General features: G+C 38.2%; 1 protein-coding gene across 2 annotated transcripts; it reads right to left on the bottom strand.

The window, feature by feature from the left end:
• Positions 1 to 577: 577 nt before the first annotated feature.
• Positions 578 to 5,567, bottom strand: GTF2H5 (general transcription factor IIH subunit 5). Of its 2 annotated transcripts, none has more exons than XM_044675729.1 (3): positions 5,500 to 5,567; positions 4,512 to 4,606; positions 578 to 981 (listed from the first exon to the last, which is right to left on the bottom strand). In XM_044675729.1, exons 2-3 carry the CDS (start codon positions 4,544 to 4,546, stop codon positions 801 to 803), a joined length of 216 nt encoding a protein of 71 aa, XP_044531664.1. In that variant the 5' UTR covers positions 4,547 to 4,606; positions 5,500 to 5,567; the 3' UTR covers positions 578 to 800. The 2 variants fall into 2 exon arrangements, with proteins under 2 accessions (XP_044531664.1, XP_044531663.1); XM_044675728.1 differs by having other exon boundaries at positions 5,479 to 5,563.
• Positions 5,568 to 11,662: the final 6,095 nt, after the last annotated feature.

Below are 11,662 nucleotides of genomic sequence, written 5' to 3'. Positions count from 1 at the left end.
AGAAGAGACCAGCCTGGTCCTGCATCCCTCTGGCTTTCTAATAAACTCTGGAGACCTCTGTGCTGAGACAAGGGTGCATGTGCCCACAGAGAGGGCTCTGAGAGCTCCCTTTGGCACACATGCCATAGGTTCACCACCACAGGATTAGAAAAACTAACCAAATAGACAAGAGGATGCTTGCTGTGCAGGTATCAAGAAGTAGTGTAAATCTTCCTTATGTTGTTGCTCCTAGCTACCATAAAAACTTGTTAAGAAGTGAGAAGTAAACTTTTACATGGATTTCTCTTCTCTAATGGTTCCTTACCAATCCTTTTCAGCTGACAGCTCTCAGGTAGATTAAAAAAAATAGTTATAGAAATCGTAAGACAATATTCCTGAAGCCTCCCACCTCGCTGTTGTAATTAAATAAAACATCATAAATTCCTAAAATGTTTTATAATATAAGAAATTAAAATATTTAGGTCATTTAATTCAAAAGCATAGTATATTAGTCTCTCTATTTTTAAAATTCTGTTTCAACAGGAATATTTTAAAATTTCTATTGTTAAACACAAATAAAATTCAAATCATAGGCAACTCTGGTAAAAGTTTTTATTCACGTTGTCTAGTGGATTGAACAGAAACCAAACAATTCAGGAACATTTAGTTTGAGGATATGCATTTGTGCAATAACCGTTGCTATATAAATGCCTAATTATCTATGTAATCAGTTTCATAAAATGCTAGATGGAAATACTCTTTTTTGTTTGTTTACGATTTCAGAATTTCTGAGATAGGTAATGTCCCATTTTCTAGTCTTTTCATTTCTGTGTAATAGGAAAAGAGTTCTGGTCCATTAACTCTCCCACTCGCTCCTGGAGGAAGTTAACCAGCTCTGCCAGTACGAAGACATGGGTATCATCTATATCTTGTATGATGAATTTCTTCCCTAGGGCATTTGACTCATCCAAGTACAGAAGAAACTGCTTCATAGCAGGGTCACTGTGAAGATAAACATGTTACTATTTTATACAGAATAAATTATAAGAGCTCTAACATATGGAAGTTTTAAGGGCAAGCAATAATGTTTACTTTTAATCTCTTTTCAAAATACTATAAATAAAATTCAATTTTATAACTTCTCAGGTAAACATGGCAAAGTTTTAAAAATGCATAGGCCACTAACAAGTAGTTGAAATTTGAAGCTGTAAAGTTGTTGGGGTCAAAATAATCTTCATTTTTGTTGATAAACCAATTTTTAAAAATTGCTAGTCAGTAATTAAGTAGTACATTAAAAAATGAATTAAGGAGCAATTCATTTTGGATCCTATGAGCTTTATAACTTTTAGTCTTCCCTCATAATCCCTGAAGGAAATCTGTATGAAGGAAAAGAGAGTAAATTCTTGCAAGTGGTAGAAACTTATTTCCAGAAACATTTCTCTATTTATTAAAGCAGAGTTTTCCCTTACTGTTAAGTTAGGGTTTCAAGAAAATGGCATTTAAAAAATTTATTTTATTTTTAAAAAATATTTTTCCATGTTTACACGATTCATTCCCAGAGCCAATAAGCACTTCTGCTAGGTTGTACAAATATTATCACCTGATACCTATTTCTACATTATTGGCAATTTTTTAAAGCAAAGTCAAAATCATGCAAAACCAAGTATTAAATAGGTGGATCTTTTTTTTTGCTCTTAGATAAAGTAAGCAATTGGCAGATTTAGATTGCTACTCTCAGTCCACTTAAAAATACTGAGATTTATAAATAGTATATTAAAAACTTCATGGAAGACAAAAAAAATGGTGAGATGATCACAAAAGATATATTAAAGTTTCACTAATTTGGGTCAATTCTAAGGGAAATTTAGTCTAAACTACTAAGTCCATTTTACTCATATACTAATTTAAAGAAATACAAATATTATTTTCAAGTATATCTAGTAATCCAAATTAGGTTAATAAAGATTTTTTCTAGAAAAGGTCCTTAAGAAAATTAATTTTTAAAAAGATGAACAGATTAATTAAAATATTAACTAAGATAAGCTGGCACTTAATTATGTACCCTTTAAGAAAGCTAATTTTTCCAAGTATTCTCAGATATTTAATGCATCTCCCTTCACACAATTTATTCAGGAAAGACATCAACTTGTTTTAAAAAGTTATAATTTCCATCCAGCTAGTGTTTAAATCTTAAATGTATTAAAAGTGCCAGATACTGTGCTATATGTTGAGGATATAAAGACAAAAAGGAAAATAATTCCTGTCCTGCAAGAGCTCACTTCTACTTCTTGTACTATAGGACTTTGATGATCTACTTGGGTATACAAACACCATTACAATTAAGAGATTTTGATTGGAAAGGGACCTTTGATATCAAGTCCATTCTCTTCATTTTACTAAAGAGGAGACAGAAGCTTAGGGAGATTAAGTGATTAATCTAACATCACCCAAGTTAAGTATAGTAAGTAGCAGTGTTAAATTTGAATAATTTTCTTTATTTCTGCATTGAAAGAGCTGATATATCAGTGTATAGTTCTAATTTTATTTAGAAGACACACAGAAACTGAACACTGAAAGGGCAATCTTAAAATTCAACACCTTCTAGGTGTTCTCTCTTCAACACTCTAAATTTTCAGACTGATCCTCAACATAGGACAGTGATGGGCAACCTTTTGAGCTTGGTGTGTCAAAATTTGCCAAAAAACCAAGCATAACTTAGGTGGTATGTCACTTCGAGAAAAAAACCATAAAATCCAAGAAGCTAAAACTAAAAAGTGGTGCTTCTAGGCATACTGAAGATTCTCTGGTCATGTTTCCAATGTGTTGCTAAATCTTTTATCCTTTTAGAAATCAATGAAATTCTCTAGCTGTCAGGTATTTTGTACTTTTCAATTCAAAAAGTTACTCAAATACTTTGAATTGAATGGTGTTCTTCAGTTTTGGGAAATAAGTTGAGTAAAATTTTTCCACCTATCTGCAAAATCAAGATATCTACCTAAATATGTTAAGTCTGTACAACTTGTGTTTTGTTTTAGCTTCAATTTGAAGATGATGCAACAGAAAGACCTCTAGATGTATGGGAAAACACAGGTTCAAATTTTATCTCTTATACTTATTAGCTATGTGACCTTAGGCAAATCAGGTTCCTCTTTTGTAAAATGGGGATAATAGCTGAAATCCTTGCCTTAAGGAGTTATTGTGAGAAGAGAGCTTTTTAAACCGTAGAACTGTTTAAGTGTACTTGGTGAATTTAAGGGAATGGTGAATTTTTGTTTGGAATTTCCTAAAGGTAGGCTGGCATATTTGTTGGCACTTAAAACCCATTTAAGGGGAGCTAGGTGTCACATTCATTAGAGTACCAGGCCCGGAGTCAGAAGACTCATCTTCCTGAGTCCAAATCTGGTCTCAGACACTTACTAGCTATGTGACTCCAGGCAAATCACTTAAATATGTTTGCCTCAATTCCCTCATCTGTAAAATGAACTGGAGAAGGAAATGGCAAACCACTCCAGTATCTTTGCCATAGATACTGTTTAGAAAACCCCAAATAGGGACCTGAAGAGTTGTATATGATTGAAAAATGACTGAAAAAACAACTCCCACTTGCAGAAAAGTGACTGAATAGCTGTAGTGGTGGTGGTTCAATGTCAAACAATCCCCAGGGCTGATTAATAAACAAAGCCTATTTTCCATCCTCAGCTCAGGAGTCTATCACTAGTCTTTAAAATGAGGCCTAAAAGATACACAGGGAAGTGCCCATACTCTTCAGAGAAGGATACTATCCATATCTAAGACTCTCACTATCCTGTAAATCCATCAAGTTCGTTAGGAAATTCCCTTGATTAAACACCCCTACTTTTAATAAGAGTTATAACTTGCTGAATACACATAGACTCAAGTCAATTACTGAAGGATTAACATAAACTAACAAGATACTCTATACAGAGTTGTAAATAGCCTAAGTTAAAAAACACAGATATACAAATGTCCTTTAAAAGATCTTTCATTTATCTATGTGAACAAGCATTAGTAAATCAAGCAGCCAAAAAATGCTGAATGCCTAAAACTACTCCATTTTGTTGTGACTTATAATGGAAACTGGTTGAAGACAAAGACAATTCCCAAGGCACCTTATATTTGGTACTTGTTGTTAAAGAGGGAAAAATAAAGTATAATATAAATGTAAAATAAATGTAAGTTTCCTCAAAGAGTTGACAATTTAGCTAGGGAAAAGGAAAAGCCTAAACTCCTAGTTCTAATATATCTAACATATGATTCTGAGTATCAAACTATAGGGTAGAACATCTAAGTTCAATGGCAGTTCAAAGGAAATGGACTAGGATAGTCAGGGTCATAGAAGAAGTGGGACTTAGAATCTTAAAATTTTAAAAGCAGGAAGTGTCCTTAGATATTACTGAGTCAGACCATCCAATTTTATAAATGAAGAAACTGGCCTTGGGGGCTGGATAGGAATATCACCAAAGCAAGAGAGAAATTAACACTTATAAGGGGAAAGTATCCAAACTACTAACCATTCTATAAGTACGCCTTTCAAGACATTCACCATTTTCTCCCAGTTAGAAGGGTCAAATGCGGTCAATGATGGCAACAAATGGGATGAAGTGAACTAAAATTAAAAAAAAAAATTTCAATCAATTTTAACATTAACAAAAGATCTTGATATCAGAGAACACACAACATAAGAATAATGAAAATGATGGTATTAATGCTTAAAATCCACAAAAAATCATTTTTAGCTCTTTTGATATTTAATGATAAAAGCAATCGACAATGAAAATATAGCTGTCACCTTTAACTTTCCCTTAAAATTTAACCTATCTCCAAGTATAACTTTTTTTTACTAAATTGCACACATTAAATATCTGAAATACAACAATTCTAATTACTCATATTCTAATAAAGGTTGGGATATTTTAAATGAAAAAAAAAAAAGAATCATAAAGGTCACTCAGGTACTCTAACATAAACAAACAAACAAAAACTAGGGCTGGCTGCACCTAACCCAGTATTTGTTGGCATCTGGACACCTACACAAATCCTGGATGAGGATATAAGCGTGCCTTAAGTACAGGACCAGTAATGGATAACCCCAAGATGTTATGAATCGTTTTCGAATCCACACATGGGGAAGAAATAAATTCACATAACGTGAGAGACATCAAATAAAAAGTGGATAATAAGTAAAGCGCTTTACAATCTTTAAAGCGCTATATAAGGGCTATTATTCTTCTTCACATTCCCAGATCCTGCTCTGGACACCCAAACAGCGGGAATCCAGCATCCTACGGAGGAGCCAGGCCGTTGTTTCGCTCTGCAGTATCCGAGGAAAGAAGCGCAGCAGGGAGGGGAAGGGACAAGCTCCCCCTTGGCCTACCTTTCCTTACCTCGGCCCTTTTAGGGACTATTCCTTTCACCTTTCGTCCAACAAGTACACCACCCACCAAGCCTAAGCCGTCATCTCTAACCCTAGCGACGTACCTCCGCGCAGCCAGGACTCACCTACAGCAGCTCGGCCTAGAGACCAACGAACTGCGCCTGCGCCACAGGCCTCTGCGTCGGGTCAGGGAAGTTACCCGGAAGAGGGCGGAGCCATCCCATGGGGGGAAGAGGGGGCGGGGTCACGTGCCCGCGCCGGTGGCGGAGGGCGCCGGGACCCCGCGCGTAATCAGGGGTGGGCCTTCTCTTCTGGGCTTCTGCTTGCCCCTCCTTCCCCGCCCCCTCACCGCTGCCTAGGTCCGGCTTTGCTGGAGGAAGATCAGCGAGCCACTGTCAGGTAGGTAGGTGGGTAAGAAGGAGGTGGAGGGACGAGGTGAGCTTCAGGTGCGGCTCCACCGCAGGGCCTGGAGGCTCCGAGAGGGTTAAGTGGGGTTGGGATGGAGCGGGGTCCTCGGAGCACGTTCGTTTGAGAGGCTGCGCGGGCCACAAACTGCCTGACCGAGGCAGCTCCAGACCTGCTCTTCCCTGCCTTGCCTTGACTTACCCTGTACTTCTAAGCCTGATTGCTCAGGGCGGGGGCGTGGCATCCTGAGCTAAGCACTGGCTTTTGAGTGTGTGTGTGTTTGTGTCGTGTGCGTTCCTGCTTTCCTTACTTTACGTGTGGGTGATGGGTACCTTATCCCTACCTGCTTTTCTGTGTCCTGCATTTCTGGAACTCCCCCAGGCTTCTGGAAGAAAGATGTCTCATTTGTTTAACCATTTTCTCGCCTCCTTCTCATTTCTCTTTTTTAAACCCCTACCTTCCTTCTTAGAATCAAAACTGTGTATTGATTCTAAGACAGAAGAATGGTAAGGGCTAGCCAATGTGGGTTAAGTGACTTGCCCAGGGTCACACGGCTAGGAAGTGTCTGAGAACAAATTTGAACCTAGGACTTCTGGTCTCTAGGTCCGGCTCTCAATCCACTGAGCCACCTAGCTCCCCCCTCAACCCCAATCCCCCCCCCCCCATTTCCCGTGCAGTCTTGTTTTCCCTCAGTCCACTCTCTTTTTTTGTCTCTACCTCTTGTCTGTCTGTCTGTCTGTCTTTTCCCTTCTATCTCTCTCATGGTTTTTTCTGCCTCCTGTTTATCTCTCTCTGTCTGTTACTGATTCTCTTTACCTCTCTTTCCCCTATGTCTTTCACCTTGTCATATCTTGACTTTCTGCCCCTTCTGTCTCTTCTATCTCTCCCCCTGCTATTTCCCCTTGTCTCTGTCTCCCCTTCCTTTTTCTCTCTTTTCCTGTCTGTTTCTTATGTCTTTCCTCATCTCTGTCACTCTCTTTTTCTTTTCTCTCCTCTTTCTATCTCTTGTCTATATCTCTTCCTCTGTTGCCTCAGTTTCTTTGTCTTTTTTCATGGTCACCAGTTATCTCATACAAAATCACTAGCTGTGTAACCCTGAGCAACATTAAATGCCTACTATGTGCCAGACACTGTATTAAATTATAGGAATGCAAAAGACAAAATTGAAAGTTCCAGCCCTCAAGGAAAATACATTCCAATGGGGGAGACATGTCCATAAATATATATATATTCTGTCAACATGGAATCTAGAAACCCCAAACCTGTAGCCTAGTAAGAACTGATGAACCAAAGTTTTAGGACTAGCTTGTAAATTGGAGACCCCCTAAAGCTTGTATTTGTTCCCTGTTCCTGAGAGAATTCACCCTGAAGGGAATCTCTGGCTTGCAGTTTCAGGCTGAATAATGGACCCTAAGGTAAATGACAATCCCAATTAGGTGGAGCTAGGCATAGGCACTCTTTTTGTCTTAGGTAGTCTTTCCTTTTGTATCAGAGACCCTTTCTCAGGAAAGACCCACACCTGGGCTAGGACCATCCTTTTTGTATCCATTGTAGGTAACCCCTTCCCTTACACCAGTGTGTAAATGGAATTAGCTTATCCTCATTCATTCTTTAGACTTTAGCCGCCATGAATAATGTCACCCCACCCAATTTAGAATTAAGTGGGGAGGGAGAGGTCTGTGACCCACACATGATAATAAGTGACAAATCAAAAACAAGGGACTGCCCTCTGGGCAGTCCAAAACAGAGTTGAGGCTGTCATTTGTCCACTTGAAATTGGAGGTGGATTTAGGAAGTGACAAAAGATGCTATCTTTTAAATATGTTGTTAACTTTCTGTGGGGAGTAGTTGGCTCTTTTGAACTTGATGTGGAAGGAACTCTGGTGAGACCTCAGCCTGCTTCCCTTTGAATTGTCACATAGGTAAGTTAGGCTGACTCTTTCTTCCCTTGGCCTTTCTGGAGGCTCTAGCCTCAAGGAGGCCTCTCTTCTTAGAGGAGGACTTGTGGCTAGAAGCCTTGTTTAATTAACCTCTGTGGCCCTCTGCTGGGGCCTCTAGATCCCTTCCTGGTTCAGGCCTCTGGTCTGGGCCAGAGTTTCTCTCTCTCAATTTCCCTACCTTCAACCTTCCTAATTGTAAATAAACCACCATAAAAGTCATCCTGACTTGGGTCTATTTTATTTTGAAATCGAGTTAATCAGTTTCTGGTGCCAAACCTTAAATATCTAATCCAACCATAATCATTCCCATTTTCCCTTCTTACACCAGTGGTGTTGGGCAACCTTTTGAGCTTGGTGTGCCAAAAAACCAAGCTTAACTTGGGTGGTGTTGTCACTTTGAGAAAAAAAAAACCATATATTTATAGTTTAAATAACAAAAATGTATAATTGTAATATATAACTATTTAATAAACCAAAATAGGTAAATATAAGTAGAATTGTCATTCTACCTATGAGGATAAGCTAATTCCATTGCACAGAGTGTCTACACTATACTACAGCAAATGTTTCATCCTCGGCATGTGGCCCCATACTTTTATATCCTATGCGTGTTAGTGCCGACACGTGTGCCATAGGTTTGCCATCACTGCCTTACATACTAGCCTCTGGCTATCCTTTCCCAAGATTGATTGTATCCTGTTAGTATAGTTTGAACACTCCCATTTCCTTGTAGCTTTGGTAATGTCAATCATCTTTCCCTGCCCTGGGATCTCCCCAAATGGCATATAGATTCCCCAATTTATTTTGTTCCTTGGAATTGTCCCATCTAGCACTATTGACTTTCCCAGGGGTCAGGGACCAGTGCAACCAGAGTTCAATCCTCAGACTCTGCAAAGGTGTGCAGCTCTGTGTAGAGGCCTAACTCAGCCCTGTACCCCTTTCCTTAATTAAAGGGTGTTTTTTTTGACTATTTACTAGTGATGTATTTTTTCCACAGTCATACAGCTGGAAGGATCAGGAAAGGCTTCGTGTTAAAGATGACATTTGAGTTAACTGGGAATTCTGAGAGGTAGAGGTGAGGAAGAAGTTTATACATGCACAGATGGACCACCAGGCTTTGCCATTATGCAAAGATACAGAGATAAGAGATGAAGATAAGATAGAACACCATTAACCAGAACAGTATGACTGGATTATAGTGCACACAGAGACTTAACCTGATAAATCAGAAAAGGAAACTGAGTTGGGGGTGTGTTATGATTAAAAATGATGAGGGCTGAGATCAAAAGGGAGAATAGTATTTTAATAAAAGCCATGCTGATAGAGATAAACTGACCACGGGCCTGTAAGAAAAACCTATTCCAACCTACACCTCAGCCATTTACCTTCCTCTCTCCTCGAGCTCAGGTAACTAAAGAGCAAGTTCCACGTCACTTCCCCCTAATTTCAAACAGTCCCTCACCTTTAATACGTCATCCAAAACAGGAAACCCATGAAACTCGTTGGACCACGGGAAATGTAGTTTTAAGGACCCCCACAGGTCCACAGAAGTTTGTCAAACACTATATTGAGGTTCAATCCTTCCAAATAGAACCCCAAGTGATTTTAACTAACACAGGTGGGGGGTCATTAAAAAACGGAAACGACCCCAAACTCCTAAGAGTTGAAAAATTATATACCTTAGATAAGTTATTGACTATTTTTAAAAAAAGCCTAAGAAGCGTGACTTTTATCTATTTCCCATGAAGTATGATTTTATTTACCAGTAATTTTTAGGGTCATTGGGCATTGTTTATTGATTATAACCAAGGATAGAGTACTGTAATAAGTGGTGTGGAGATCCAGAGACAAAAACAGTACAGTACAGTAAATTATGCCTTTCAGGACTTTATTGGTGACAAAGGGAATCTGAGGTTTGTATCTGTAGCTTTTTATAGATTATTACAGAATTGTAGTCAGCAATAGAGTCATTCTAGGACAGGGGTCAGCATCCTTTTTGGCCGTGAGAGCCATAAACGCCATATTTTTTAAAACGTAATTTCGTGAGAGCCAGACAGTGCGCGCTCCTGTAACAGTGCCTGAAAAAAATTGACTTTCTGGCTCCTGCAGAAAGAGCCTAATTGGCTCGAGAGCCATACGTTGCCGACCCCTGTTCTAAGAGAAGCTTTTAGGGAGTTTTGTTTGCTAGGACACATGAAATAATCTTTAAAAATTAACATTTATAGTATATACATATAATGATTTATAGTTATATTTGTTCTTTTCCCCTAATATTTATGAAACACAAAGTAATTTTACCAAAGCTGTTTAACAATAAATATGGTTGTTTTCTCATTCTTTTCTTTAACCATTCAACTGCAGTGTTGTTTTTTATTTAAATTGTACTTTTCCAACTGACTATTGTCTTCACCCAAAAACTACTCTAACTTATGACTTCTTTATTTTTATTACTAATCCTACCATCCTTGCAGTTAATTTCAATTTTTAAAAATTTATTTTTAAAAAATATTTTTTAGTTACATGTAGAAATAATTTTTGTCAACAGTTTTTTGACATTTTAAAATTCAGATTTTCTCCCTCTCTCCCATTCCCCCTGCCCTGAGGCAGGGAAGGGTCTGATATAAGTTATACCCATACTTTCCTGTATTAATACATATTTCCATATTGCTCATGTCATGATAGAAGACACATATACATATAATAGAAATATCATGAAGGCTAGATAGTGGAAGATGACATGTTTTGATCTGCCTCACAGATTACAACAGTTCCTTCTTTGGCTGTGGATAACATTTTCTTCATGAATCCTTTGTGGTTATCTTGGAGACTTGCTTTTTGCTATTAGTGGTTTAGTCTTTCACAGGTGACCACTGTATAGTATTTCTATTACTATATACATTGTTCTCCTGGTTCTACTCACTTCACTTTGCATCAGTTCATATAAGATTTTCCAGGCTTTTCTAAACTTATACTGTTCATTATTTCTTATGGGGCAATAATATTCCATTAAAACTATATGCCACAACTTGTTTCTCCAGAACATAAGTGATGGATAATCCTACAGTTTCCAATTTTTTGCCATTTTTGCCACTACAAAGAAGAGCTGCTAAAAATATTTTGTGGCAGGTAGATCTTTTCCCCTTATCTCTGATCCCATTGGGATTCAGACCAGTAGTGGTATAAAGCTCAGACATTTTTTTTTAATTTTTTAATCATTTATTAATATTCATTTTTAACATGGTTACATGATTCATGCTCCTACTTTCCCCTTTACACCCCCCTCTCCCCCCACCCATAGCTGATGCACATTTCCACTGGTTTTAACATGTGTCCTTGTTCAAGACCTATTTCCAAATTGTTGTTAGTTGAATTGGTGTGGTAGTTTCTAGTCTACATCCCCAATCATGTCCTCCTCAGCCCATGAGTTCAAGTAGTTGTTTTTCTTATATGTTTCCTCTCCTGCAGTCCTTCCTCTGAATGTGGGTACCGTTTTTTACCATAAATCCCTCAGAGCTGTCCTGTGTCATTGCTTTCTGCTGGTACAGAAGTCCATTACATTCGATTTTACCATAGTATATCAGTCTCTGTGTACAGTGTTCTTCTGGCTCTGCTCCTTTCGCTCTGCATCAGTTCCTGGAGGTCTTTCCAGTTCACCTGGAACTCCTCTAGTTTATTATTCCTTTTAGCACAATAGTATTCCATCACCAGCATATACCACAATTTGTCCAGCCATTCCCCAATTGAAGGACATACCCTCTTTTTCCAGTTCTTTGCCACCACAAAAAGCACAGCTATAAATATTTTCCTACAAGTCTATGATCTCTTTGGGGTACAAACCCAACAATGGTATGGCTGGATCAAAGGGCAGGCAGTCTTTTATAGCCCTTTGAGCATAGTTCCAAATTGCCATACAGAATGGTTGTATCAGTTCACAGCTCCACTA

The sequence above is a fragment of the Gracilinanus agilis genome, chromosome 4 (genome assembly GCF_016433145.1).
Source record: "Gracilinanus agilis isolate LMUSP501 chromosome 4, AgileGrace, whole genome shotgun sequence".
In the NCBI taxonomy this organism is placed as follows: Eukaryota; Metazoa; Chordata; class Mammalia; order Didelphimorphia; family Didelphidae; genus Gracilinanus; species Gracilinanus agilis.
Note: the sequence above shows the minus strand (reverse complement) of the source record. Positions and strands in the feature narration are given on the sequence as shown.

What these genes read in the sequence shown, in the direction of transcription:
- GTF2H5 (XM_044675729.1), bottom strand. Translation starts at nt 4,546, where the DNA reads ATGGTGAATGTCTTGAAAGGCGTACTTATAGAATG. An exon ending in AAAGGCGTACTTATAGAATG is followed by an intron (nt 982 to 4,511) that starts GTTAGTAGTTTG and finishes TTATCTTCACAG; the next exon opens with TGACCCTGCTATGAAGCAGT.